This window comes from Lepus europaeus, chromosome 7 (genome assembly GCF_033115175.1).
Source record: "Lepus europaeus isolate LE1 chromosome 7, mLepTim1.pri, whole genome shotgun sequence".
NCBI classification, from domain to species: Eukaryota; Metazoa; Chordata; class Mammalia; order Lagomorpha; family Leporidae; genus Lepus; species Lepus europaeus.
In genome coordinates this window covers 3,519,753-3,547,564 of record NC_084833.1, presented here as the reverse complement: position 1 = coordinate 3,547,564, position 27,812 = coordinate 3,519,753, and the positions used below count along the sequence as shown (strand labels likewise).

The window sequence follows — 27,812 nt, the reverse complement described above, 5'->3', positions numbered from 1 at the left end:
CGGAGCCGGACCGGGATGGCGGAGCCCCAGGCGGAGTCGGAGCCCCTTCTGGGTCGGGCCCGCGGCGGCGGCGGCGACCGTGAGTGCCCCGCGGGGCGGCCCAGGTGCCGCAGGTCCACGTCAGCGCTGGGAGCCGACAGAGCCTGGAGAAGGGGCCCGGGCGGGGGCAGGGGTCGCGCGTGGGGTCCGCGGGTCCCGGGCCGCTGCCCAGCGCTGGGGCCCGAGGGGGGCCCAGCCCGGCCCTTGCCGCGCGGCCTGGGGCCGCTTCCTCGCCTGGACTCCGCAGCTGTCAGCCCGGGGCGCGCCTGTCCGGCTCCCGCCGGCCCTTCCTGCTGACCTCGGCGGTGACCCCGGGGACGGCGGGCGGAGTGGCCGGCACCAGGGGAATTCGGTGCTGGGTCGCCGATGAGGAAGCGGGGGCGTGTGTGCCCTGCTGACCACTGCCCTCAGTGGCCGCAGGACTTCCTCTGTCCCCTGGGGCCGGGCTGGGACCAGCGCTCCCCGCCCCCGCTGGCCTCTAGCACCGGCCTGTGGGCTGGAGGGGCGCAGGGGGTGGCTCCCCGGAGACGAGGCCGCCACCGGAGAAGGCACCCAGCTGCTTCCTGGGAGCCCGGGTCATTCTAGCCTGGCCCAGGCCCTGCAGCTCTCTGGGTGAGGGAGCTAGGAGGGGGCCCGGGGACACAGGGGTGTGTTTGGGGGCCTGGGGGCCTCTCCGGGGCTGCCTCTTCCCCGCTGTGTGACCTTGGCACGTTGCTTAACTTTCCGGGGAGGGTCAGTGAGGGGCGCACTAGTAGGGTGCCCAGAGGGGTGTCTGGTGTCCAGACTCCAGGGGGCGGCGTCGGGGCTGATGGCCGTCCGGAGTCTGAGGGTCGTGATTGCTGTGTGTCCTGGCCCTGGCTGAGTAGACACCTGGGTGCTGACACCTGCTCTGTTGTTTGTTGTTGTTTGAAATATTTATTTATTTGAGAGGCAGAGGCAGAGAGAGAGAGAGAGAGAGGTCTTCCATCCGCGGGTTCACTCCCCAAATGGCTGCAGCGGCCGGAGCTGTGCCGATCTGAAGCTGGGAGCCAGGAGCTTCTTCCAGGTCTTCCACGTGGGTGCAGGGGCCCAAGGACTTGGGCCATCTTCCACTGCTTCCCCAGGCCATAGCAGAGAGCTGGATGGGAAGTGGAGCAGCCGGGACTCGAGCTGGCGCCCACATGGGATGTGGCCTGCTGTCCCCACACCTGCCGGTTGAGGCAGGGGCCAGAGCTAGGCAGCGTGGCTGGCGAGGGGGCTGCTTGTCCCTCCACCGCGGCCCGTGGCAGGGCGTGAGAACCAGGCCGGAGCTCCAGGTCCAGATCGCAGCCGGGCGGTGGTGAGGTTTGCTGAGCAGGGGCCGGCGACGCTGAGGGTGGCTCGTTCGGTCTCGGATCTGGCGGCCTTGCCGGGTACTGCGGTGGCCCCTGTGGCTCTGGTTCACATGTCCTGCAGCTGGACTCGGCCGTGGGGGCGGGGCTGCCGCAGGGACCCCCAGCGGACCCTGCGCCCCAGTTCCAACTCAGCCCCGCCCGAGGACAGCCGATATCTCTTGTTCCTGGGTGAGAAAGTCACCCGCTGGGTGGCTGTGGGTGAGGCACTCGCCCGCCCCAGCCACCCATCCCGGCAGCCTGCGTCCCGGTGGGCGGGGACCGGGAGGCACTGAGGCTTGCCCAGGCTCACAGGGTGGATCCTAACACACGGGGGGGGGGGGGGGGGGGCAGGGCTGATGAGTGGGTGCTGTGTGGTGACGTCCTGACCCGTGTGCCCGGCAGCCCAGGCCACTGCTGTCCGGGGGCAGCCTGGGCGAAGGCTTGGAGGCTTTGGAGAGCATGCCTGAGTCAGAGTGAGGGCGTGGCCGTGGCTGGGGCAGGGTGAGAAGCAGCAGGAGACGGGAGGTGTGGCCAGGGGTCCCCAGGGTGCCGGGCTGGGGTGGAGCAGGTCTACCCCAGGGGACCTGTGGGACCTGTGGGAAGCTGTGGTGCACTTTGAGGGATGTGACAAGGTCCCTGGGGCCGCCACGCCCTGGGATGGCCTTCCTGAGGTTTGCCGGCCTGAGCTGTAAATCCACAAGCCTGCAGCCAACCAGCCGAGCCCCGGATGCCTCCGTGGCGGACCCCCTGGGCCCGTGGGGTCAGTTCTGCTTGTCTGGGGGGATGCAGCCCCTCCCACGTCCCAGGGCTGGAGCTGGCACCGGGGCCTCGACCCCTCGTCTGTGGGCTGCACGGCTGTATCGTGTGGTCTCTCCAGGTTGAGATTCGGGTCTTCCTGGGGAAGTTGGTCACGTGGGGGCTGCAGAGCCCCTGCCCTCTCTCCCCGGACCCCTTGGGGCTTTGCACACATTCGCCAGATGAATCTGCTTTGGTGCTGTGTGTGTGCAAGAAACAGCTACCGCCGTCAGAGACTCCCTGGGCAAGGGTTAGGGCCCTCTGGGTGAGCCTGTGGTGGTACCTGTGGGGAAACTGAGGCCCCGACCAGGAGGACACTCGCTCCGGGTCATCTTTCAAGGCTGCAGCAGTGCCAGGATGGGCCCTCGTGTCTCTGATCGGTGGGCACCCTGGTGGGCAGCGGCCTGAGCTCTGCACAGGGGCCCAGGCCGCCCCTCCCTGCCTCTCGGGCTGTCAGTTCTGCTTTGGAGCTGTGCCCTGGGACAGCAGAACTGTGAACCGATGAGGGGACGGGCCCACTGCCCGCTGCCTGCACCCGGCTCTGGTCTGTGATCTACCTGGCCTGTGCCCTGTCTTCTTTTTTTTAATTTTTAAATTTTTTTATTTATTTTTAAAATTTTTGACAGGCAGAGTGGACAGTGAGAGAGAGACAGAGAGAAAGGTCTTCCTTTGCCGTTGGTTCACCCTCCAATGGCTGCCGCGGCTGGTACGCTGCGGCTGGTGCACCGCGCTGATCTGAAGGCAGGAGCCAGGTGCTTCTCCTGGTCTCCCATGCGGGTGCAGGGCCCAAGCACTTGGGCCATCCTCCACTGTACTCCCGGGCCATAGCAGAGAGCTGGACTGGAAGAGGGGCAACCAGGACAGAATCTGGCGCCTTGACTGGGACTAGAACCCGGTGTGCCGGTGCCGCTAGGCGGAGGGTTAGCCTGTTAAGCCACGGCGCCGGCATGTGCCCTGTCTTCTGACCCGGGCTGAGCTCACAGGCTGGGTGCCGTGCGCCCCTGGTCCTCGTGGCCTGGCTGTCTGGTTGCTGGTTTGTACAAGTCTGGGTTTGGCCACTTGCGCTCACCCAGCCGCAGGGGCTTGGGCCTCCCAGTTCCTGGTTGCCCTGGGCCTGGCCTACTGGGCGGCTGGTCCTGCAGCCGTGCCCCTGGGGTGGCTCCTGCACCTGCTGCAGGGGGAGGGGGGGGTCAGCTGCATGCTGACTTAGCTTCCCCTGCAGGCCCCTCCCTCCCAGCCAGGACCCAACCTCCACCCTAGCCGGCTCCCTGCCCGCTGTGCCGTGAGAACCAGATCGCCAGGTTGGGGGGCGATGGCTGCCCTTGCCCGGGAGGCCTGTGGTGGGGCCAGGCCGGCAGCAGGGCCGTGATGGCAGCCGCTTTCCTGAGCACACACCTGCTCCGGGCCTGGCTGGCACCCTGCGGCGCCTTTCTCAATACCACGGTTTGACGCGGGAGGAGGCACCACGGAGTGCGCCAGCAGGAGGGGGATCTGACCGTGCTCTGCCTGGGTGCTGTGGTGCTCTGGGCTTGGTGCCCTGGGCGCGGAATGCAGCGGCTCCTTAACCGGTCGGGTCCTGCCCTGGGCCGGTGCTGGGCTGCCAGGCTGCTGGCCGGAGGCTTCTCCCTGCCGTCAGGGTCTCGGGAAGAGTGCCTTTCCCTGGGGAGGTGGCCCTGTAGGATGCGGCCAGGTGGCCCCCTGGTCACCCGTGTGTCCCGTTTGCAGGTGCCTCAGCCAGGCGGGACCTCCGCATTGACCAGGCTGTGGTCTTCATCGAAGACGCCATCCAGGTGGGTGATGGCTGGGCCTGGCCTGTCTGCGGCTCTGCGGGGGCGGGGTTTGGCTGCCCTGGGGCCGAGAGCTTCCCTTGCCCCTTCACTCCTTGCTGTCCTCGGAGGCCGCCGCCGCTGTGCTGTGTGTGAGCAGTGCTGTGCCCGGGGCGGCTGAACCAGGCCATCTCCCAGCCCAGGACCCTTTGTGTCACCAGGGCCTGGTGTGGGCCAGCTGTTCTGGGCGCTGGGTGGTGGGGAGGAGGGCACCCTGTGGCTGGCATGGGCCTTGCACTCAGTTGGAGAGGGAGCCTCACAGGCAGGTAGAGGGTACACCTCTACCTGGAGTGTCTGCTCCGTGTACCTGGTGTCAGCCTCACACATCTGGTAGCTCTAGGTGCCTGCCCTGTGCACCTGCAAGCCCTGGGTGTCAGCCTCACACACCTGCCAGCCCTGGGCACCTGCCCCGTGCACCTGCCAGCCCTGGGTGCCTGCTCCATGTACCTGGTGTCTGCCTCACACACCTGCCAGCCCTGGGCGCCTGCCCCGTGCACCTGCCAGCCCTGGGTGCCTGCTCCGTGTACCTGGTGTCTGCCTCACACACCTGCCTGCCCCGTGCACCTGCCAGCCCTGGGTGCCTGCTCCATGTACCTGGTGTCTGCCTCACACACCTGCCTGCCCCGTGCACCTGCCAGCCCTGGGTGTCAGCCTCACACACCTGCCAGCCCTGGGTGTCAGCCTCACACACCTGCCAGCCCTGGGTGTCTGCCCTGTGCACCTGCCAGCCCTGGGCGCCTGCCCCGTGCACCTGCCAGCCCTGGGTGCCTGCTCCGTGTACCTGGTGTCTGCCTCACACACCTGCCAGCCCTGGGCACCTGCCCCGTGCACCTGCCAGCCCTGGGTGCCTGCTCCATGTACCTGGTGTCTGCCTCACACACCTGCCAGCCCTGGGCGCCTGCCCCGTGCACCTGCCAGCCCTGGGTGCCTGCTCCATGTACCTGGTGTCTGCCTCACACACCTGCCTGCCCCGTGCACCTGCCAGCCCTGGGTGCCTGCTCCGTGTACCTGGTGTCTGCCTCACACACCTGCCTGCCCCGTGCACCTGCCAGCCCTGCTGTCTGGCCCTCAAGGAGCCCTTGTTCTGCTGGGCACACCTGGCAGCCGGGGAAGGTCTGAGCCTTTTGGGGGCTCCTTGTCCCCATGCTGACGCGCACCCTGCCGCCCATGGCCTGTCCTCCCACTTGGGCCTGTCTCGGGGTGAGATGGGTGCATGGTGTGTGGCTGTGAGTGCTCTGGGGCATGGGTCAGGGCGCACAGGCGTGCGGCACCCAGGGTACCCTGCTCACCCTGCTCCGCGGGGCCTTTTGCTTCTAGTACCGCTCCATCAATCACCGCATGGATGCCAGCTCAATGTGGCTTTACCGACGGTATTACTCGAACACGTGCCAACGGTGAGAACGTGGGGGCCTGGGCTCGCTGCAGGGGCCGCTCCCAGAGAGAAGCTCGGCCTGGCAGGAGGGCGTTGGGGGGAACCAGGGCAGCGGTCTTGGCCAGGTCACTGCGGCCTGGCCAGGCGTGAGTGGCCACGGCCCTCGGCCCCCGGCGTCCTGCTGCCCGTCGGCCTCTTGGCCCCGGAGGGCGGCTGCTTCTCGAATCCTAACCAGGCTTTGCCCCTCCCCAGGGCTCTGGGCTTCACCATCTTCCTGATCCTGGCTCTGGCCTTTGTGGAGACCCCTTCCTCCCTCACCAGGACGGCCGACGTGCGCTTCCGCCTCCCGCCCTGGGAGCCGCCCTGCGGCCTGACCGAGAGCCTCGAGGCTCTCTGCCTGCTCGTCTTTGTGGCTGACGTCTGTGTGAAGGTGAGCAGATGCTGACGGCCCCCACCGCGGCCCTCCTGGGGAGCCCGGTGCCTTAGGGCGCTGCTGAGCGAGGCCCAGGCTCCTGGGACAGGGGCAGGCTGTGCGGCCCCGGGGGCGTGGCCCTGGGTCTGTCCTCACCCGCATGCCCCGTGGAAGAGAGGAGGGGAGGGGGTGGGCACCGAAAGAGGCGGCCACAGGGCTGACCGCGTTTTCTCTGTGGACGGAGCCCGAAGGGCGGGACCCCCCCTGGGCCCCGTGTCCCTGGCTTCTGTCCAGTAGCAGTTCCGGCTCCCCCCGTGCCGCAGCCCCCACGTCCTTGCACGCTGCGTTAGGAGGCTCCCTGGCTGCACCTTGTGCAGGCTCGGCCATGCCGTGCCGCGGCCCCTGTCCCCTGGTGGCTTGTCCAGCGCCTGCCCGTGGCCCGGTGGGAAGGGGTTCCTTGCCGGGCGAGGGAGGGCTGAGTGGGCTGTGGCGCTAGGCTGTTCCTTTTCTCTTGCTGTGGAGCCCGTGGTGCGGTCAGCGGGCTGGCGGGTTTTGACCAGAACAGCCCCGTGCACCTGGAGTCGCAGGAAGTGGAGAGCGGTGTTTGTCCTGCAGCCTGACCTCTGTGGCCGCCTCCACGTGGCTGGGGCGAGCTCGCTGGACGGAGCTGTTTCTGCCCCAGCCGCTGGGCTCCCTGCTCCCCGGCACCGAGGCCCTCAGCTCTTTCTGTGTGGCTCCCGGCTCACCGTTTCTCTCTTGCAGGGTTACCTGGTCGGGTGGGCCGAGTTCCGGAACAGCCTCTGGCTGCTGGCCTACCTCGTGGTGCTGCTTGTGTCTCTGGTGGACTGGGCGGTGTCCCTGAGCCTCGTGTGTCAGGAGGTGGGTGACCTGGCGGCTGCCTAGGGGGGCGGGGGGGGGCGAGTTCCCGAGGCCCCACGACCGGGCTGCCCCATTCCTGCTGCCCGGAGCCTTGTCCCTGCCCCACAGATGGGGAAGTGGAGGCCTGGCAGGGTTCCAAGGTCTCCCTTGGGTCCTTCTCTGGTGGGTGGAGGACGTGTGACCACCCAGCAGCCCAGTCCCTCCCGCCAGAGCCACCTCAGGGCCTGTCGCTGCCGGCAGTCCCGGGTCAGGGCTCCGTAGGCCCGGCCGGCTGCCTGCCCGCACCCTCTCTGCGGTGTCTTTGTCTCCCCCGCACCCAGAAGCACCCCTGCTCTCTGGGTGGGCAGTGCCGGCCAGGCTGGTTTGGGGTTGTTCAGTAGTGAGAGTCGAGAGAGCTGGGTCAGGGCCCACAGAGCAGGGAGCCCCCAACTCATGCCAGAAGCCCCAGCGCTGCCTGGGCACAGCCGATGCAGGGCAGGCAGCGCGGCCCATCGCCCACCTCCTGCCCACAGCCCTCCAGGGCCCTGTCCTGCTGGCTGGCCTGCTGGGGAGCAGCGGGGGTGGATGGAGTAGCCCACGCCCAGTGCCCCGGCATCCATCCGCGGCTTCCCCTGGTAACAGCGTGCAGCTCCCGCCCCCTGATCAGACACGCCCTCCTCCACCAAAAGGAAGGATTTGTTCCCAGAGAGGCAGGGCCACGTCTGAAGGGCGGCCGTGGGGCCGTCTCGGGGGCCACCGTTCTGCAGCCCGCGGGTCCTCCTGGGAAACACGGGAGAGGATCCGCCAACAAACACGTGTGTCGGCCGAGCGGGCGAGGACCTAGGTGTGGGTGCCGACGGGTCCGGCCCGGCCGACCGCAGCCACCGCCCGGGGGTCTGGGTTCGCCGCCTGCTGTGCGGCCTGGACCTCGGGGCCTGCTGTGTTTGACCGCTGGAGTTTCCCAATGCTTTCGCTGCTGGCCGGGGGCGGGGGCGGGGCTCCAGGAGACGCAGACCTCGCTGTGCACTGGGTGGAGAGGCCCCAGCCTGGTCTTGGCCGCAGGGCCAGCTCCTGCCGTGAATACCTGGTGCCCAACCCGGTGGGACCGTGGAGGCCCTGGGGGGACACCCTTCTTGCAGAGCAGGGAGACCCAGTGTGGTAGGGGTGGGAGCAGGAATGCGGAGGCCCCAGGAACTGCTGGCTGGGGAGTCCTAGCCCCAGCCCACTGCCTCCCTAGGACCCTCCTGCAGGCCACTGTGGAGTGGGGGCCATGCCGCCTCTCTAGGCCACGCCCCAAGGCCTTGGAGGGTGGGGCTGGGGGAGGTGTGGTGGGTGGGGTGAGCAGGTCCAGCGACAGATCAGTGTCTGGCATGGGGAGGGCCCAGGCAGTCAGCTGACCCCAGGGGCTGTGTGGGACTGGGCTGCCCCTGCGTGGCTCAGCCAGGCCTTGGTGCCCGGTCTGCCCAGCCCCTGCGTGGCTCAGCCAGGCCTTGGTGCTTGGTCCCCCCAGCCCCTGCGGATCCGCCGGCTCCTGCGCCCCTTCTTCCTGCTGCAGAACTCGTCCATGATGAAGAAGACCCTGAAGTGCCTCCGGTGGTCGCTGCCGGATATGGCCAGGTGAGGCCCCCTGCGCCCAGAGTGAGGTCCGTGGGGCCCGCTCGACACTCCCAGCTCTGGGACCTCCCTGCTTGGGGCATGGCTGGTGCTGGCTTGGAGTCTTTGCTTGTCCACCTCTGTGCTGCTGTGGCCGCTCACCCCTCCCCCCCACCTGGCTCCACGCTTTTGTGCCACCAGCTTGGGCCTGGTAAAGGCAGGGAAGCCCTGGTGGCCACAGGGCTCTGCAGGAACCCCCTCTGCCCAGCTGCCTCTCCCTGTGCCCCGAGGCCCCTCCCTGGCAGCACCCAGGCGGGTGCGTGCCCCCCGTGCCTCTGTGGTAGGTAGCTTTTCCTGCCCAAGTGAGGGCCTGTCCTGCAGGCCCCAAGGTGGAGCTCCTGGCAGGGGGCGGAAGGGGTGGGCGGTGCCCGGGCCCTTGGGGGCCCCTGTACCCCAGCCCGGCGGGCAGGTCGGCGTCCCTGGGCCTGGGGACGCTGCGCCCCCGGTGCTAAGCGCCTGCTTTAACGCAGCGTCGGGCTGCTGCTGGCCATCCACCTGTGCCTCTTCACCGTGTTCGGCATGTTGCTGTTTGCTGGCGAGACGGTAAGGGGGCTGCCCTTGGCTCAGCTCGGCCCCCGCCCCAGGCGCGCAGCAGCTGCCCCCGCCCGTCTGTCCCCCGTCTCCTGGGCCTTGGGCTACATAGCCTGCTTCCTGCCTCGTCCCCAAGCTCGCGGGGCCTGTTGCCCCCCGACCCGTCCCGGGCTTGTGCGGAGGGGGCTCCCCCGCGCCCCCAGCCCTGCTCCTGACACGTGGCTTTCTCCGGGCCCCTCCTGTCCTGAGGCCCCTCGTGCTGGCCCGGCCTCTGCCACCACGGCCCCATCTGCCGCTCCCTCAGCCCTGCTGCCGCCTGCGATGCCGTGCACCTGTCCCCAGCTCCTGGCCAGGTCGCCGTCATCCTCAGGCTAGGCCGTCCTGCCGCTCTGCTCCCCCGGGTCATGGCCGGTGCTTGGCTGGGGATGGCTCGGCGCTCGTGGCTGCCTTTGGGGGTGAGCTTGTGCGCAGGAGGGGTGGCTGAGGCTGTGCCTTCCAACCCCGGTGGGAGGAGTCAGCCTGAGACCCCGGTGTGTGTGTGTGTGTGCTGTCTTTGTTTCCATGTGTGTGTCTGTATGTGTCTGTGTGTGTCTGTGTGCTGTCTCTGTTTCCACGAGTGTGTGTGTGCTGTCTGTGTGTGTGCTGTCTCTGTTTCCACGTGTGTGTATGTGTGCTGTCTGTGTGTGTGTGCTGTCTCTGTTTCCATGTGTGTCTCTGTGTGTGTGTTTCCACTTGTGTGTGTGTGCTGTCTGTGTGTGTGTCCTGTTTCCACGTGTGTGTGTGCTGTCTGTGTGTGCTGTCTCTGTTTCCACGAGTGTGTGTGTCTGTGTACTGTGTGTGTGCTGTCTGTGTGTGTGTGCTGTCTGTGTGTGTGTGCTGTCTCTGTTTCCATGTGTGTGTCTCTGTGTGTTTCCACGTGTGTGTGTGTGTCTGTGTACTGTGTGTGTGTGTGCTGTCTCTGTTTCCACGTGTGTGTGTCCTGCTTGTGTTTCTGTGTGTCTGTTTCCACATGTGTGTGTGTTTCCACGTGTGTGTGCTATCTGTGTGTGCTGTCTCTGTTTCCACATGTGTGTGTGTCTGTGCATGTGTCTGTTTCCACGTGTGTGTGTGTTACTGTGCATGTGTCTGTTCCCACGTGTGTGTGTGTGTCCTGCTTGTGTGTCTGTGCGTGTGTCTGTTTCCACGTGTGTGTGTGTTTCTGTGCATGTGTCTGTTCCCACGTGTGTGTGTGTGTGTCCTGCTTATGTTTCTGTGCGTGTGTCTGTTCCCACGTGTGTGTGTGTATGTGTCCTGCTTGTGTGTCTGTGCGTGTGTCTGTTTCCACGTGTGTGTGTGTGTGTCTGTGCGTGTGTCTGTTTCCATGTGTGTGTCCTGCTTGTGTTTCTGTGTGTCTGTTTCCACATGTGTGTGTGTTTCCACGTGTGTGTGTGCTGTGTGTGCTGTCTCTGTTTCCACATGTGTGTGTGTCTGTGCGTGTGTCTGTTTCCACGTGTGTGTGTGTTACTGTGCATGTGTCTGTTCCCACGTGTGTGTGTGTGTGTCCTGCTTGTGTGTCTGTGCGTGTGTTTCCACGTGTGTGTGTGTGTCTGTGCGTGTGTCTGTTCCCACGTGTGTGTGTGTGTCCTGCTTGTGATTCTGTGCGTGTGTCTGTTCCCACGTGTGTGGGCGGCTGTGGAGCTGCGGCCTGGGCCAGCTGGTGGGACCCCAAGGCCCCTGTGCGATTGACCAGTGAGAGCTGCGGTCACGGCCGCTCCCGGCGTCCAGCGTGGGTGCAGCACTGGCGTGTGGGCTGGGGGTGGCAGCAGCCGCAGCCCCGAGACGAGGGTGTGGGCGTTTGCCCGGCAAGTGCTGAGTGCCCTGAGGTGCCCGGAAGGAGTGGCTCCCTCTCCAGGCCCAGGTGTCCTCCTGGGGGGGAAGTGGCCGGGCGGCCACCGTGTCCACGCTTGGGAAGACGGCTGCCCGTCAATGGCTGGCCTGGCCTGGGTTCCTCCGTCTCGGCCAGGCGCTGCCTCCAGCGAGGCAGGGAGGGCGTGTGCCTGCATGGGAGCTGGCGTGTGCCTGCGTGGCCTTGCCTTGCGTGGCCTGGCTCCCGTGCCCAGCCTCGCTTCATCATGTTTGCTGCGTGCTGCCCAGCCCCTGCCGTCCTGTTCTCTGGGAGGCGCCCGAGACCCAGGGCTGCCGTCTGGGGTGCGGCCCCAGCAGCAGCAGTGGCGTCAGCCCCTCTAGCAGACGGTCTCTCGCGTGGCTTGCTTGTGGGGCCTGGTCCCCTGAGCCCAGGGCCCTCTGCCTCCCCTCCCAGGAGGTCAGGCCTGCCTGCTGGCACTGGGGGAATAGCTGGCTTTCAGCGGAGCAGCGAGAAGCCCTTTGGAGGCCCCAGGGTGGGTTGGGAGAGGGCTGGGTGGGCGCCTGCCCTCTGTGGCCCTCAGTGACCTTGTTTGTGGACTGACACAGCTGCTGGGACCGTCCTCGGTGGGCACGAGGCTGGCCCTGACATGGCTCGGGGGGCGGTGGGATGGCTGGGGCCAGCTCAGCCTCGTGGTCCTGCCACCCCGGCTGTATCTATGGGGAAAGCCCACCCTCCGGGTCCCCCAGAGCCGCTCTGCAGGCGCTTGGCGTCCGTCCACCCTCTCCCAGCCCCCTGCTCGAGGACTAATCCAGCCGCAGCCTGCCCCACGCGTGGCTCTGCCTGGCCGTCCCTGGCCCTGTAACTTCCTTAGTGACCCCTGGTGGGGAGCGTGTCTGCTTGGGGCCCCACACTCGGCAGCCGGGTCCCGTGGCATCGAGCAGATGAACTGGGGGAGTAGACGATGGCCATGAGTAGTGCAGCTGCGGCTGTGCAGGGGTGAGGCCACAGAGGTGGCTCCCTGCAGGGGCTGCTTTGGGCTGGCACCCGGCTTGGTGGCAGCTCCCTAGTGCCAGGGCTGTGATGTCCGAGTGCCACGCCTTGCCGTGCCTGGCTGGGGCTGCAGGGTTGGTGGAGGGTGCCCGGGAGACCGCAGCCCGCGGCCTTCACTCTGCCTGGGAGGGAGGGGGAGCCCGGGCACGGGTGGGCTCCCTGACTGCTGTGAGGGACCCCAGCCGGGAGGGGACCACCTCTGAGGGCCTTGGGGTCCTGCCCGACTCTCAGCCCCTCCCTTATCTGGCAGCAAGCTGGGGCCGTGCCCACTGGTGGGAGCCCCGCGGGGGGCCTGTTGGTGGCCATGCCAGGACACACTGTTAGGCTGGGCTTTCTCTGTGGCTCGCAGGGTGGTGGCCATGCGGGGGCCTTAGGCCAGAGCCCTGCTGGGCAATCCTGGGGAGCTGCAGGCTGGGGGCTGTGGGCCTGGAGCTGCCCCCTCTGCCCTGAGCAGGACGAAGGGCAGGCCAGAGAACGGCTGACCTACTTCCGGAACCTCCCAGAGGCTCTGACTTCCCTCCTGGTGCTGCTGACCACAGCCAACAACCCCGACGGTGCGTGGGCAGCGAGGGCGGGGCCTCAGCAGTGGGGAGGCGGAGCCGGGGGTGCTGGCCCTCGTCCCGTTCTGTTCCTCTCTCTCCCCTCTCTGCCCCACTTCCCCCTTCCTCTACTGCTCCTCCGCCTCTCCCTCCCCCTCTCACCCGGGTCCCTGCACCTCCTTCCTCTGAGGGCCTGGGAGGCCGTGGGTGAGCGACATGTTGCCCCTGTGCGGGCGCTGTGAGCCAGGGCGAGGCCGGCATGGGAGGCCGCAGTGCCGGGGCTTTCTGTCTTGGGCTCAGAGCAGCTGTGGCCACAGACACCTCCCCAGGAGGGCAGCTGGGAGCCCCCCTCCGCCAGAGGACGCTGGGGAGTGTGGGCGGCGTGAGGTGGCCCTGGGACGCGGGGCTGGGGAGTGTGGGCGGCGTGAGGTGGCCCTGGGACGCGGGGCCGAGGCTGGGGGCCCATTCTCAGGTTCTCGGATTCCCTCTCCCAGTGATGATCCCCGCGTATTCCAGGAACCGGGCCTACGCCCTCTTCTTCATCCTGTTCACCCTCATCGGTGAGTGCGGTGCTCGTGCTGCCCCCCCCCCCCCGAGGGCCCCAGTACGCCCCCTCCCCCACCCTGTTCCTTGCTCCAGTGCGACCCCCACCCAGAACTTCACCCACAGTTTGTAGTCTGCAGCCACTGATGTCCCCGCATCGTCCCGCTGACGGGGAGGTGACGGGGAGGTTGAGGGTGTCCCCAGGCCCTGTGCCCTCCTGCTGCCCCAGCGCTGGGGGCCCTGGGATGGTTTGGAGTCGGGGCTCCGCCCTCTGTCCACCTGTGGTGTCCCTGTGACCGAGGTGCCCCCCCCCCCCCCAGGAAGCTTGTTTCTCATGAACCTGCTGACGGCCATCGTGTACAATCAGTTCCGGGGCTACCTCATGGTAAGGCCGCGGCCGCCCCTCCTGGCTGTGCCCGGAGCTGTCCCCCAGAGCTCCCTGGGGCCTGACCTGAGCTGAGGGGTGGGGTCACCTCCGGGGGCACCTGTGCGTGGCTGTGTGTCAGTGAGGTGGACATGGCCACCTGGAGCTTCCCTCCCCTCCTCCACCCTCGAGGGCAGCCATCCCCAGAGCCTGGTGTGGGGGGCCAGGGACCCCCAGCGCAGGGAGGCCGCGCCTGCCTCTAACCCACACAGCTGGCCGCCGTGGCTCAGCCCAGCAGGGACCCGGCCTCCTGTTTCCCTGACGCCTGCCTCTTTGCAGTGGTGGAGGGCGGGAGCGGCCGGCCGAGCCACCGCCTGTGTGTTCCTTGCAGAAGTCCCTCCAGACCTCGCTGTTCCGAAGACGGCTGGGGACGCGGGCCGCCTTCGAGGTGCTGGCCTCCATGCCGGGAGCCGGGGAGACCTCTGTTCAGGCGTGCGTGCTGGGCCCGCTTCTCCCTGGGGAGGGGGCTGCTGCCACGCTGGCCGGGTCCTCGAGTGTGGCCCGTGCCAGGGCAGGTGGCCACTCCGAGGCCGGTTTGCATAGCAGGTGGGATGCCAGCCGTGGAGGCTGTCGCCCCTGTTCACGGGGGGCAGTGGGGTCTCCCGGGGCCTTGGACGAGATGACCGGGCTGGAAGCAGGGCCGGGGACCGGCAGGCGCCCAGGGGCTGGCCACTGCTCACTGGGCCACGGTTCTCCCCGCAGACGGGGGGTGAAGCCCCAGGACTTCCTGCAGGCGCTTCGCAAGGCCCAGCTGGACGCCTCGCACAGACAGGCCATCGAGGAGGTAGGCGCCGCCCTGGCCCGCGCGCTCCCGGGACGGGTGGGGAGGGGTGGGGAGGGCGGGCTCGGCTGTTCCGGGGCCCTCACGTGCGCCTCTTTCCTCTGCAGAGGGTGTGCGCCTACGAGGGTGCCCTGCTGTCGGCCGAGGAGTTTCAGAAAGTCTTCGACGAGGTTGACAGGAGCGTGGTTAAAGAGGTAAGGGGGCCGCCTGCGCCCCTGCCCGGCCTCCCAGGTCAGCAGTCCTGGGTCGCCTGGGGCTCGCCTGCGCAGGGCCTCTGGGCCTGGGGGTGCCGGTCTGCTCTCTCGGACGCAGGGCCTGTGGGTGGTTCCTCTGTTCCCTTGTTGAATCTCCTCCTGCCGCCTGTTCCTCCTGGGACATCCGGATCCCGGCCTCTCCAAGGCCTTCGTCTTGTGCCCGTGACGCTGGTCGGCACGGTCGCCGCGTGGGCCTTGTCCTCCAGCTCAGCTCGGCCCGAGGGCCCTGGCTGCCCGCGTTGAACCTCGAGGGTTTCTGGCAGGCGGGCAGAGAGGCGACTCCCAGGCAGTGGGGGCAGCTCAGGGGCTGCCTCCCCACCCCTATGCGGAGAGGATGGAGCCCTGCTAGGGGCAGAGAGGCAACAGTTGCATCACCTGGTCCTGGGGGCTGCTCCCAAGGCCTCGCTCCAGGCTTGCACACGGCATCTCCCCGCTGCGGGCTCCCGCGGTCGGCCCTCTGCACGTGTGTCCCGGCTGCTCTCATGAGGACACAGTCTGATGGTGGCTGCTCTCACGAGGACCTAGTCCGATGGTGGCTGCTCTCACGAGGACCTAGTCCAATGGCGGCTGCTCTTACAAGGACACAGTCTGATGGGGCCAGGGCCCACCCTGGTGGCCTCATCCCGGGTCTGGGAGTGCTGCGGGGACTGTGGCCGTGACAGCCTCGGCCCCGTGGCGCGTGTCCGTAAACAGCTGTTTCTTCAGGTCTTTCTCGGCCTTCTGGAGCCAGGCCCGCCTCTGCCTTGGCATTTGGGGCGTGGCCCTCCCCACCACGGGGAGGCGTGGCTCTCAGGAGTCAGCTGAGCTGTCTGGGAGATGAGTGACAGGTGTCAGGTGCAGGCGTTGCAGGGAGTAGCGTGCGCTGTCCAGGGTGACAACACGGCCTGGGGTCAGGCCATGGTGGCCTGGGTGGCAGCTCTCAGAGCCGTGCTGGGCTCAGTCGCTGTGGCTCAGCCGTTTGCCACGTACAGGCAGAGCAGGGCCCAAGTCCGTCGGTGTCGAGGGTTTGGCTCGGTGGCTGCCGGGGCTCTTCCTGGACAGTTGCTGCTGATGCCTGGGGAGCCAACTCTGCCCTCTCGTGATGTCCACGGGAGGCGTGGCCTCCTGTGTGCTGTGAGGAAGGGGGGTTGTGTGGATCCCACTGGCGCAAAGGCTGGCAAAGGCCGGTGTGTAAGCCACGCCCCTGCTCTGGCCACGCCTCCCAGCCCCGCCTTCACCTGGTGGGCCTGTCTCGCCCTGCGGTGTAAAGTCCAGAGCTGGGGGTGGAGAGGGAGTCGGTTCCAGAGGCTTTGGGAACCTGGTTCCGTGACACCCTGTCCCCTCCCGTGCTGGCTGGGGGCGGGGATGGGGCGGCACCCTCCGTGCTGCTCCCTGGTTTTGAGACCTCCTCCAGAGGGTGCTGGGGCGGGCAGGTGTCCTGGGAGCTGGAGCCTGGCTGAGAACTGTGGGCTGTAGCCCGTGAGTCTGCGGCGAGCGGTGGGCGGGAGGCAGCAGGGCCATCAGCAGCCAGGGCCCGGGCACACAGAGGATCTGGGTCCGGGGTGGGCAGGTGGCCTTGGGCACCGGTCTCCATGTGGGCGGGTCAGCTCGTGGCGGCAGGGCTGGGGGAACCCTGGGTCAGCCTGTGGCTGAGCTGCGCTACCATTCCTCGTCAGGCCACACCTGGGCCCCCACAGAGCGCCCCCGTACTCACTGGGGACTGAGAGCTGGCAGGGGCTGCCTGCCGTCGGGGCTCCGGGAAAGCAGCGTGCTGGGTCCTCTGTGAGGCCCCCCCCCCGCCCCGGCATTCCCGCGTCTCCAGGCTGCGGCCATGGGCACTTCCAGGGGCGCCCATCTGGGCCGTGCTTGCCCGGCGCGCGCCCCGCCCCGCGCCCCTCTTTGTCCCCGGCATTGCGGAGCGCCTGTGGTCGGGTGGCGCTGGCGTGGCCCCGGTCTTCGCTGGCGGCTGTCTGAGCCACGTGGGTGCCGTGGGCCCTGTGAGCTGAGCGCTTCGCTCCGTTACATTGAAATGTGACTTAGACGGCCAGGGGCTCCTGCACGGAACCCTGCTGTCCGCTCGTGTTGGGGGGTTTCCTGCTGTGTGCTGGCCCCCTTGCCGCTGCAGTCCCCGATCCACGCCTGTCCCCGTGGGGCTGCCCCTGTGGGGCTGTCCCCTTGGGGCTGTCTCCATGGGGCTCTCCCTGTGGGGCTGTCCCCTTGGGGCTGTCCCCATTCCCTGGCTGTCCCCATTCCCTGGCTGTCCCCGTGGGGCTGTCTACAAGGGGCTGTCTCCATGGGGCTGCCCCTGTGTGGCTGTTCCTGTGGGGCTGTCCCTGTGGGGCTGTCCCTGTGGGGCTGTCCCTGTGCGGCTGTCCCCGTGCGTCTGTCTCCGTGGGGCTGTCCCCATGGGGCTCTCTCCATGGAGTTGTCTACAAGGGGCTGTCCCCTTGGGGCTGTCCCCCTTCCATGGCTGTCCCCCTGTGGCTGTTTCTGTGTGGCTGTCCCTGTGCGGCTGTCTCTGTGTGGCTGTCTCCATGGGGCTACCCCTGTGTGGCTGTCCCTGTGTGGCTGTCCCTGTGTGGCTGCCCCTTTGTGGCTGTCCCTGTGTGGCTGTCTCCATGGGGCTGCCCCTGTGTGGCTGTTTCTGTGTGGCTGTCCCCGTGCAGCTCTCTGGTTTCGGGAGTGTCAGCAGGTGGGGTGTTGGTTCACGCTGTGGATTGGTTCTGCTGTATGCTGACTTTCCGAGCCACCTGCGTGCCGCTTGTCTGTGCACACAGCCCTGGTGCTGGCCGACGTCTTGTCGCGACACGGGCACATACGGGCTCAGTGACGTCTGGGTTATTTCCACCACTGGGACGAACGCCTTCGTGTGCCAGACTGTTTCTGTGTTGGATGGGGTGAGTTAGGGAGAGCGGGCCCCGGCGTGCGGGGCGCGGCTCTGAGCGTGTGTTCCCTGGCCAGCACCCGCCGCGGCCCCGCTACCGGTCTCCGGTCCTGCAGCGCGCCCAGCTGGCCTGCTGCCACCGCTGCTTCGACGTCCTGGGGAACCTCGTCGTCCTGGGGAACCTCGCGTCCATCTGTGTGAGTGCGGCTGCGCCCCAGCCCATCGGGCCTGCTCCTCCGCCCCCGCCCACGCCGGCTGAGCCGCCTGCTCTGGCCTCGCAGGTGTTCCTGGTGCTGGACGCCGACGTGCTGCCTCGGAACCGCGACGACTTCGTCCTGGGGGTTCGTTCTGGGTTGCAGGGACGAGGGGTCCGGGCGGTGCTGGGAGAGGCTGGCACAGGCCCGGGCCTGCTGGGGGCAGGCAGCCAGTCCTGGGGAGGGGAGCCTGGCGGACAGCGGGGTGGCCACAGGGCTCCCCGGCCGTTTCCCAGCCTTCCCAAATGAAGCCCTTCTGTCGGAGGCCAGGCTCCCAGCGTTCTAGACTGTGCTGCAGGTTGTAGGCTGAGCAGACGCCCCATGTTGGTCCATGCCAGCAAAGGAGGTGTTTCTTTAAGATTGGCTTATTTGGATTGCAGAGTGAGCGAGTGGGAGAGAGACAGAGAGAGACAGAGAGACAGAGACAGAGAGAGACAGAGACAGAGACAGAGAGAGAGCGCGAGTGCGCGAGCCTCCATCTGCGGTTCACTCCCCAGTGGCCCCAGCAGCTGGGGCTGGGCCAGGCTGCAGTCAGGAGCCCGGAGCTCCATCCGGGTCTCCCACGTGGGTGCAGGGCCCCAGCACCTGGGCCGTCCTCACTGCTTTCCCAGGTGTGTTAGCAGGAGCTGCATGGGAAGTGGAGCAGCCGGCACTCCCAGCCGGAGCCCGAGCAGGGCTGGCATCACAGGGCTTTAAGCCGCGGCGCCCAGCGCCAGCTCCGCGGTGTCTGAGAGTCGATTTTAGTGGGACACGGGGTAGGTGATGCCGAGTTCATGGAAGTGAAGTTTTCCATAATCACGTGAGAAAATCCTGATTTACCAAGTTAGAGAACAGCACGGAACATCGTGAGTATCAGATACCGAGTGGAATTTATCGTTTTTTAAAAAGATTTATTTATTTCAAAGAGTTAGGGAGAGGAGAGGCAGAGAGAGAGAGAGAGAGAGAGAGAGAGGTCTTCCATCCGCTGGTTCACTCCCCAGTTGGCCGCAATGGCCGGAGCTGTGCCGATCCGAAGCCAGGAGCCAGGAGCTTCTTCTGGGTCTCCCACCTGGGTGCAGGGGCCCAAGGACTTGGGCAGTCTTCTACTGCTTCCCAAGGCCATAGCAGAGAGCTGGATTGGAAGAGGAGCAGCCGGGACTAGAACCGGCACCCATATGGGATGCCAGCACTACAGGCCAGGGCGTTAACCCGCTGCGCCACAGCGCCGGCCCCTGGAATTTATCATAACATCAAAAATGCAGAAATAGCTTTTGTGGCCTGATGTTTGACATTTTTTTTTTACATTTTTCTTCCATTTTTATGCTTAAAATAGTGGGCTTCCTGGGGAGGGGGGAGTGTGTGGCAAGAAGCGGGAGGGGGCGGTTTGAGGGACAGGGGTCCGGGAAGAGAGGGGACGATGAGGAGGAGGAGAGGGAGGGGACAGGGAAGGAGGGGAGGGGCGAGGGGGAGAGAGGGGGGAGGAAGGGAGGGGCAGGAGGGGGAGGGAGAGGGGGAGGGGAGGAGAGGGGGAAGAGGGGAGGGAGTGGTTTGAGGGACAGGGGTCCAGGAAGAGAGAGGGGAGGGTGGGTGGGGAGGGGCAGGAAGGGAGGGACAGGGAGGGAGAGGAGGAGAGGAGGGGATGGGGAGTGGGAGGAGGAGAGGAGGAGAGGAGGGGATGGGGAGGGGGAGGAGGGCCCCCGGCAGCTGCTGAGATCCGGCCTGGGTGTGGCCAGCACCTGACGCCGCCCCACCCCTCTCAGGTCCTCAACTGTGTCTTCATCCTCTACTACGTCCTGGAGACCCTGCTCAAGGTGTTCGCCCTGGGCCCCGCGCGGGTACCTGTCCTACGCCAGCAATGTGTGTGACGGCGTGCTCACCGGGGTCCTGCTGGTAAACCCCGAGAGGTGCTGGGAGCCCCGCGGTGCTGCCCTTGCTTGTCCCTGGGCGGGGGGCTGCAGGAGGCCGGGCGTGGGTGAGGACCCCGGCCCGCAGCCCTCAGGGTCAGTGCCACTTGATGTGGGCAGAGTGGGGGGCCGGGCTGTTCTGGGGGAACGCTGCTGCACTTGCTTCCCCAGACGCCGCGGGGGCAGGGCATTAGGACCACTGGGCCCTGGGAGTGCGATGGGGAGCCGAGAAGGCCTGTCTGCCCCCCGTGGCCGCCTGAGGCCTTCAGGCCTCCCCAGGGAAGGCAGGGCGGGCCCTGGGCTCTGGGGGCGTGGCCGCGTGGCCTCACTGCCTCCGCCCCTTCTGTGACCCAGGTGTTGGAGATCTTGACCGTGGCTGCATACGGATTCCCACACCCAGGCTGGTGCGTGACTGGGGGAGGCGGGCGCCGCGGCCGGCCGGGCCTCCTTACTCGGCTGGGTCTCCTCTGGGTGGCAGGTGCTGTCCCGGGAGAAGGGCTCACGTGAGCCTGGTGTGCCTGGTGCCCAGTGTGCCTGGTGCCCGATGTGCCTGGTGCCCAGTGAGCCTGGTGTGCCTGGTGCCCCGGTGAGCCTGGTGCCCCAGTGAGCCTGATGTGCCTGGTGCCCAGTGTGCCTGGTGCCCCGGTGAGCCTGGTGTGCCTGGTGCCCAGTGTACCTGGTGCCCGGTGAGCCTGGTGTGCCTGGTGCCCGGTGTGCCTGGTGTGCCTGGTGCCCAGTGTGCCTGTTGCCCCAGTGAGCCCGGTGTGCCTGGTGCCCCAGTGAGCCCGGTGTGCCTGGTGCCCAGTGTGCCTGGTGCCCGGTGTGCCTGGTGCCCAGTGAGCCTGGTGTGCCTGGTGCCCCGGTGAGCCTGGTGCCCCGGTGAGCCTGATGTGCCTGATGCCCAGTGTGCCTGGTGCCCCGGTGAGCCTGGTGTGCCTGGTGCCCAGTGTACCTGGTGCCCGGTGAGCCTGGTGTGCCTGGTGCCCGGTGTGCCTGGTGCCCCGGTGAGCCTGGTGCCCCGGTGAGCCTGATGTGCCTGGTGCCCAGTGTGCCTGGTGCCCCGGTGAGCCTGGTGTGCCTGGTGCCCAGTGTACCTGGTGCCCGGTGAGCCTGGTGTGCCTGGTGCCCGGTGTGCCTGGTGTGCCTGGTGCCCAGTGTGCCTGTTGCCCCAGTGAGCCCGGTGTGCCTGGTGCCCCAGTGAGCCCGGTGTGCCTGGTGCCCCAGTGAGCCTGGTGTGCCTGGTGCCCAGTGTGCCTGGTGCCCCGGTGAGCCTGGTGTGCCTGGTGCCCAGTGTGCCTGGTGTCCCGGTGAGCCTGGTGTGCCTGGTGCCCGGTGTGCCTGGTGTGCCTGGTGCCCAGTGTGCCTGTTGCCCCGGTGAGCCTGGTGTGCCTGGTGCCCAGTGTGCCTGGTGCCCCAGTGAGCCCGGTGTGCCTGGTGCCCCAGTGAGCCTGGTGTGCCTGGTGCCCAGTGTGCCTGGTGCCCCGGTGAGCCTGGTGTGCCTGGTGCCCAGTGTGCCTGGTGCCTGGTGAGCCTGGTGTGCCTGGTGCCCGGTGTGCCTGGTGTGCCTGGTGCCCAGTGTGCCTGTTGCCCCGGTGAGCCTGGTGTGCCTGGTGCCCAGTGTGCCTGGTGCCCCGGTGAGCCTGGTGTGCCTGGTGCCCAGTGTGCCTGGTGCCTGGTGAGCCTGGTGTGCCTGGTGCCCAGTGTGCCTGGTGTCCCGGTGAGCCTGGTGTGCCTGGTGCCTGGTGTGCCTGTTGCCCCGGTGAGCCTGGTGTGCCTGGTGCCCCGGTGAGCCTGTGCTGCTCTTGCCTTTCCTGGTGGAGCCCTGAGATGTGGAGGTGGGCTGCAGAGTCGCCTCCCGGAAAGCCCCAGGGTTTGGGGGCTCGGGCAGGGCTGGTGCACCAGGCAGGGGGCAGGCGGCCCTTGGTGGCTGAGCCAGGCCCAGGGTGCACGCGTGCCTCTGAGCAGTGACAGCCCGGCGTTGGTGGGGCCTGCACCGTGGCAGCTTTGTCTGGCCACAGCCTTGGGGAGTGGGGTGGTGCTGTTCTGGGGGGCAATGGTGAAAGGTTAGACAGAAGGGGGTACACAGCACGGCTGCGATTGTGCCAGGTGCTGGACGGGCATGCCTGGGGGCGGGGCCAGGTCAGAGGATGGAGAACTGGGTCTCAGGGCAGGGGGTGGGGTCAGCATCCCGGGCTGGTGCTGGGTCAGAAGTCAGGCAGGGGATGCGGCCAGGGCTGGGGTCAGGGTCCAGGGCCAGGTCCTGGGCAGGGGACATCCCAGCATCTGGAGCCCCAGCAGCCCCTTTGTGCCTGGAGGGTCTCCCAGCCCCTCTCCACGGTGAGGCTGTGCTCCTGCCATGGCCACGGGGTCCCCTCCTGTCACGCGCACTGGCCCCTTCCCGGCCCCTGCCCACCGTGTCCTGTTGTCCCGCCAGGAAGCCGGAGAGGAGGGGGCTGCTGTCGCTGTGGGACATGGCCCGGCTGGTGAACGTGCTCATCGTCTTCCGCTTCCTTCGCATCATCCCCAGCACGAAGGTGTGCCCATCGCCGTGGCCGGACTGGGGCCAGCACGCGCCCCTCGCGCCTGTGCCGGGGCCTGTGCAGCCAGGGAGGCGCGAGGGAGCGGGCGGCCGGGGCGTAGCAGGTGCAGGCCCCAGGCCCCGCACGGGGCGGCTGTGTGCTCGCTGGCCCGGCGCCGCCGCGGGCAGGAAGTTCCAGGTCTGGAGTCCTCTGGAGAGGGCTGTGGCCCGGGCTGCCGGGGCGGGGGCAGAGGTGCTCGCTGGGGCTCGTTCCCAGGACCCCCTGCTGCGGTGTAGGGCTGGCTCAGGACTGTCAGCCTCGCTTCTGAGGAGTGACACACGGAGCGGGGTCAGGCGTGGGCGCAGCCCTGCCTGGCCCGTGGGGCCCCGGCCTGTCTCCATTTTCCTGGGCTCCCTGTGGGAGAGGAGAAGCGAGGTCATGGGGCGGCCGCTGAGCCCAGGGCTTCCCCGGTGCACTGGGGCGTGGGTCGCTGTCAGCCCCGGGCCACTTCCCGTGTGAGGGCGGCCAGGGGGCACCGTGTCAGACACACGTGCCCCACACATGGTTCTCCTGCACACGGTCCTACGCGGCCTCACGCACACACCTGTGGCACCCAGCTTACGTGACACGGTTGCACACGTGTGCATACACAGCGTGCTCACACAGGCACGTGATGCACACATTGTCACACACGCATGTCACCATCCGTACACAGCACTTGCGTGCCCTCACACGCATGTGTACGTATGAACAAATCATCACACACAGGCACACATGCAAGACTTCATCACGTGTTCCTGTGTGCAGACACATGCGTGTGTACCCATAGATGCACAGGACCGTAGGACACGCCCACAGCACTTAATGCGTCCCTAACCCTAACCTGCCAGTGCCACCTGTCCCTCCCTCTCTTACCTGTCCCTCCCCCTGCTCACCTGTCCCTCCCCCTGCTCACCTGTCCCTCCCCCTGCTCACCTGTCACTCCCCCTGCCCACCTGTCCCTCCCCCTGCCCACCTGTCCCTCCCCCTCTTACCTGTCACTCCCCCTGCCCACCTGTCACTCCCCCTGCCCACCTGTCACTCCCCCAGCTCACCTGTCACTCCCCCTGCCCACCTGTCCCTCCCCCTGCCCACCTGTCCCTCCCCCTCTTACCTGTCACTCCCCCTGCCCACCTGTCACTCCCCCTGCCCACCTGTCCCTCCCTGCTCACCTGTCCCTCCCCCTGCCCACCTGTCCCTCCCCCTGCTCACCTGTCACTCCCCCTGCCCACCTGTCCCTCCCCCTGCCCACCTGTCCCTCCCCCTCTTACCTGTCACTCCCCCTGCCCACCTGTCACTCCCCCTGCCCACCTGTCACTCCCCCTGCTCACCTGTCTCTCCCCCTGCCCACCTGTCACTCCCCCAGCTCACCTGTCACTCCCCCTGCCCACCTGTCACTCCCCCTGCCCACCTGTCCCTCCCCCTGCCCACCTGTCCCTCCCCCTCTTACCTGTCACTCCCCCTGCCCACCTGTCACTCCCCCTGCCCACCTGTCCCTCCCCCTGCCCACCTGTCACTCCCCCTGCCCACCTGTCACTCCCTGCTCACCTGTCACTCCCCCTGCCCACCTGTCACTCCCTGCTCACCTGTCACTCCCCCAGCTCACCTGTCACTCTCCCTGCTCACCTGTCACTCCCTCTGCTCACCTGTCACTCCCCCTGCCCACCTGTCACTCCCCCTGCCCACCTGTCACTCCCCTGTGTCCCCTGTGGCATTGCAGCGACAGCCCTGTCTCCCTGCACTTGGGTCCCGTGGGCCCTGGAGAGCCTCTCTCCCTCCGTGACGTGTGCTGGGTCCTGGCTGGGGTCTGAGGCCCCTTCCTCAGGCTGCCCCCAGCCCGGGCAGAGCCGCCCCCCGGGCCTGCGTTCCTCTCAGACCGAGGAGCCGGCGTGGCCGTGGTGGCTCAGGAGGGAGATGCGGTAGAGACCCGGCTCCAGCCCCGGAGGGGAGGTGCTGGGTGTGTGCAGGCTGTGCGCAGGTGTGGGGGGCTGGCGACTCACCTGGCTGGTGTCCTCCGGGGGCAGGAGGAGTAAGGGGCTGTTTCCTTCCCGTCCCCAGCCGATGGCCGTGGTGGCCAGCACCATCCTGGGCCTGATCCAGAACCTGCGGGCCTTCGGCGGGATCCTGCTGGTGAGGGGGGTGGGGGAGCACTGTGCGGGGAGAGCCCCTGGGCGGGGGGGGGAGCACTGTGCGGGGAGAGCCCCTGGGCGGGGGGGGGGGAGCACTGTGCGGGGAGAGCCCCTGGGCAGGGGGGTGGGGGAGCACCATGTGGGGAGAGTACCTGGGCCGGCGGGGGCGGGGCCAGCGGCTGCTGTTCGGGGAGAGCCCTGGGTGGGGGGGCGGGGCCGGTGGGGGCGGGGCCAGCGGCTGCTGTTCGGGGAGAGGCCTGGCCAGGGCGGCTGCAGGTTGCTGAGGCCAGGGAGCCCAGGGCGGGGCCGGAGGCCAGCAGGAGGACCCTGGGGTCTGTGGGGCCCTGCCCGGTGGCCCCCTCCGTGCCAGGCGTCCTCTGGTGACTCGTAAGCCCCTCAGGTTTGCTGGGCTCTGGGCCACAGACCCCCGGGAGATGGTGGAGGCCGTGTAAGAGGCCCAGGATCTTGCCTCCCGGGACCCCCAGGCCTGTGTCACCCTAGGGAGGGGGCGAAGGTGGTGCTTCTGCCTAGAGGGGTTCCAGGGACCCGCAGCCGCGTTTCCAAGGACAGCCCCCCCCCCCCCCCCCACTGGGGCTCTCCGGCTCTGCCTGGTGGCCGGGCTCCGGCAGAGCAGGGGGCCTTTGGCCAGGTGCAGCACCAGGGCCGTCTCTGGCACTTTCATTCTGGGATTGGGACCCCACTGCATGCCCTGGCCTGTGCCATTGTGGGCACTGCCCACTGCCACCCCCCGGGGCAGCTCACCCTCTAGCCGCCCCGCTACCCTGCGCCTGCCCCAGGGGCTCCCTGGGTGATGTGGCCAGGTCCCTCCTGGCCAGTTGCCCATCCTGGGTGACTGCCCGGCTCCCTCACCACTCCTCCCTCCTACACCTCCCAGCCTGTCTCTGCCCTCCTGCCTTGTGTGCCAGGCGGTCCTGGTGGAGCCGCAGTACCCTCTGCGGGCAGCAGCCGGCTGAGCACCCCTGCCCCGGGCACAGGGGTCTGGCCTCCCGGGCGCCCTTGCAGGTTGGGCCCGAGGGTGGAGGAGGGGTGGCCCAGCCCGGCCCTGCCTCCCCAGGTGGCATACTACGTGTTCGCCATTGTCGGGATCAGCTTGTTCCGCGGCGTCATCGTGGCCCCTTCTGGAAACAGCAGGTGAGGGGCTCTGCGGCCGGCGGCCACTGTGCAGGGGAGGTCCCTCTCGGGTCCAGGCTGGGTGCTGTCTGCCAGGCCCCGGGCCGTGGGGCCCACACGTGCCGTGTCCCCCAGCCTGGCGCCTGGCAATGGCTCAGCCCCTTGTGGCAGCTTCGAGCAGCTGGAGTACTGGGCCAACAACTTCGACGACTTTGCCGTGAGTTCTCGGCCCAGGCCCCGCCCATGAGCCCCTCCCCCACGCCCCCTTCCCGGGGCGACCCTGGGTAACCGTGGCCGTGTTCCGCAGGCCGCGCTGATCACGCTGTGGGACCTGATGGTGGTCAACAACTGGCAGGTGTTCCTGGACGCGTTCCGGCGCCACGCGGGCCCGTGAGTCCCCGGCCGGGCCGGGCCCATCCTTGCTGGCACCGCACGCCCAGCTCCCAGGAAGGCCTGGGCAGTGGCCCTGACTCTGGGTCCTGGCCTGTGCTGCTGGGGAGCCCCCCCGGGGGGGTGGGGGCGCTGGGGGAGGGGTCCACGGTCAGCTCAGAGCTTGAAGGCGTCAGCCCGGCCCCACCTTGCTGGCCAAGCTCCCTGGGGCAGCTCGGTGGACGCAGGCCCTGCTGGGCGGAGCCTCGTCTCCCCTGCAGCTGTCCCAGACCCTGAGTGTGGCTGGGGCGCCGGCCCGCCCAGCTCAGGGCTCCGTGTGTGTGGCAGGTGGTCGGAGGTCTACTTTGTGTCCTGGTGGCTGGTGTCCTCGGTCATCTGGGTCAACCTGTTCCTGGCCCTGCTGCTGGAGGTATTGGGAGCCCCACGAGGGGGGAGTACCTGGGCCGGCGGGGGCGGGAGAGCACTGTGTGGGGAGAGCCCCTGGGCAGGGGGGGCGGGGGAGCACCTGAGGGGGGTGGCTCCGAACTTGGCCGCGTCTGGGCACTCGATGGGCGGGGGCAGGCTGCCTGGACCCCTCGGGCACGGTGGGCTGGGGTCTGCACTCACTCCCCCCCCCCGCCCCCGCCAGAACTTCCTTCACTGCTGGGACCCCCGCAGCCACCAGCAGCCCTTGGCTGGGACCCAGGAGGCCGCCTGCCTGGCATCTGTGGAGCTCATGTTCAGGTGCGTGGCCGGGGAGGCTGAGCTCGCCCTGACGGCCCCGCCCCGTCCGTCCCGGCTGGGCTCCCCTGGGCCTCCAGGCCGTCCTGTGGGATATTAGCCGGGGTCCCCAGGGCACCTCCGGGGCTGTCCCTGTGCCGGGACAGGAAGCGTTGTCGCCCTGAGACGGCTGTGCCCGGTTCCCCATGGACCGGCTGCCTGGCTTACTTGCCCCCGTGTGGCTTTACGCTGGACCTGGGTCCCTGTGTCTGCACCCTGTGTCCACGCTCGGCCCTGTGACCCCCGTCCACCCTCCCCCGATCTGCAGGGCCCTGGTGGCCCCTGTCCCCCGTCCACCCTCCCCCGATCTGCAGGGCCCTGGTGGCCCCTGCCCCCCGTCCACCCTCCCCCGATCTGCAGGGCCCTGGTGGCCCCTGTCCCCCGTCCACCCTCCCCCGATCTGCAGGGCCCTGGTGGCCCCTGTCCCCCCAATGCCACAGGGCCCTGTGACCTCTATTCCTTGTCCCCTGATGTCGCAGGGCCCTCTGACCCCTGTCCCCCCAATGCCACAGGGCCCTCTGACCCCTGACCCCTGATGCCACAGGGCCCTCTGACCCCTGACCCCTGATGCCACAGGTCACGCTGTGTTTTCTGTGACCCCTGATCCCCCCAGTGCTGCAGGGCCCTGGTGACCCCGACCCCCCATCCACCCTCCCCCGATCTGCAGGGCCCTGTGACCCCTGACCTCCCGATGCTGCAGGGCCCTGTGTCTCCTGACCGCCCCCCGTGCCGCAGGGCCTTGTGACCCCTGACCCCTGTACCCCCATGCCACAGGGACGTGTTGGAGGAGCCGAAGGAGGAGGAACTGCTGGAGTGGCTGCGCCACCACCCGCACCTGCCACTGTGCAGGTGACGGCAGGAGGCCTTCCTGGTGGAGGTGCCAGGAAGGCGACGCTGGCCGGGACGGACGCCGGCGCGGCCAGGCAGGAGAGCCCGTGCCTTTGACCGACCACTCGGCTGGAGACCCGTGGCTCCCTCGGGAAGCTCTTGCCACCCTGAACCAGGAGACGGGACCTCACGGGGCCCTCCTGTGGTGCCTTTGCTGCTGGTGGCCTTGGGGATGGAGGCGGGGCAGGGCCTGCTCAGGGGGACCGGCGGAGCCCCGGTGTTTTCACCGGAGACGGTGCTGCTGTTTGCCGTGCGGCTTGTGTGGGTGCGGTTGGGGATGTGCGTGGGTCGGAAGGCCAATACTTTTCACCACTGAGTCTTACAGAGAATGGCCTGTCGTTTTCCTGTCGACGTGACCGTAGCCCTGCCCCTCTGGGATAGGGCTGCTAGGTACGGGTGCGTGGGTTGTGCAGTGCCCGAGGTCACTCAGCTGCAAGGGTGTGTCGGCCTGGGCCGTCTGCCGGGGTGGAGGGAAGCCAGTGTGTGTCCTGGGGGTGTGGCCGAGGGCCGGGGCGGGCGTTGTACTGTCAGAGGGCCAGCCCGGCTCGGGGTGGCATCTGGGTTTCTCACTGCAGGGCCTGTCCAGTTCCCAAGCTCTGCGATGAGGATGGGAATCCTCGTGGAAGATGGTGTTGGGCTTGGTTAGCGATGTCTGCTGTGGGCACTGAGGGGTGCTGAGCCT

General features: G+C 67.9%; 1 protein-coding gene across 1 annotated transcript; it reads left to right on the top strand.

Moving 5' to 3' along the window:
* Positions 1-27,180, top strand: TPCN2 (two pore segment channel 2). The gene is given in 26 exon segments (XM_062195693.1): positions 1-79; positions 3,912-3,976; positions 5,330-5,406; positions 5,637-5,814; positions 6,559-6,675; positions 8,165-8,271; positions 8,778-8,850; positions 12,189-12,288; positions 12,768-12,833; positions 13,137-13,201; positions 13,572-13,672; positions 13,943-14,024; positions 14,129-14,215; positions 17,216-17,335; positions 17,420-17,479; positions 19,132-19,197; positions 19,199-19,261; positions 19,630-19,679; positions 21,710-21,809; positions 23,892-23,963; positions 25,038-25,114; positions 25,229-25,310; positions 25,401-25,483; positions 25,811-25,892; positions 26,112-26,206; positions 27,017-27,180. Coding segments are annotated over 26 exon segments (2,211 nt in total). The 5' UTR covers positions 1-15; the 3' UTR covers positions 27,096-27,180.
* Positions 27,181-27,812: the final 632 nt, after the last annotated feature.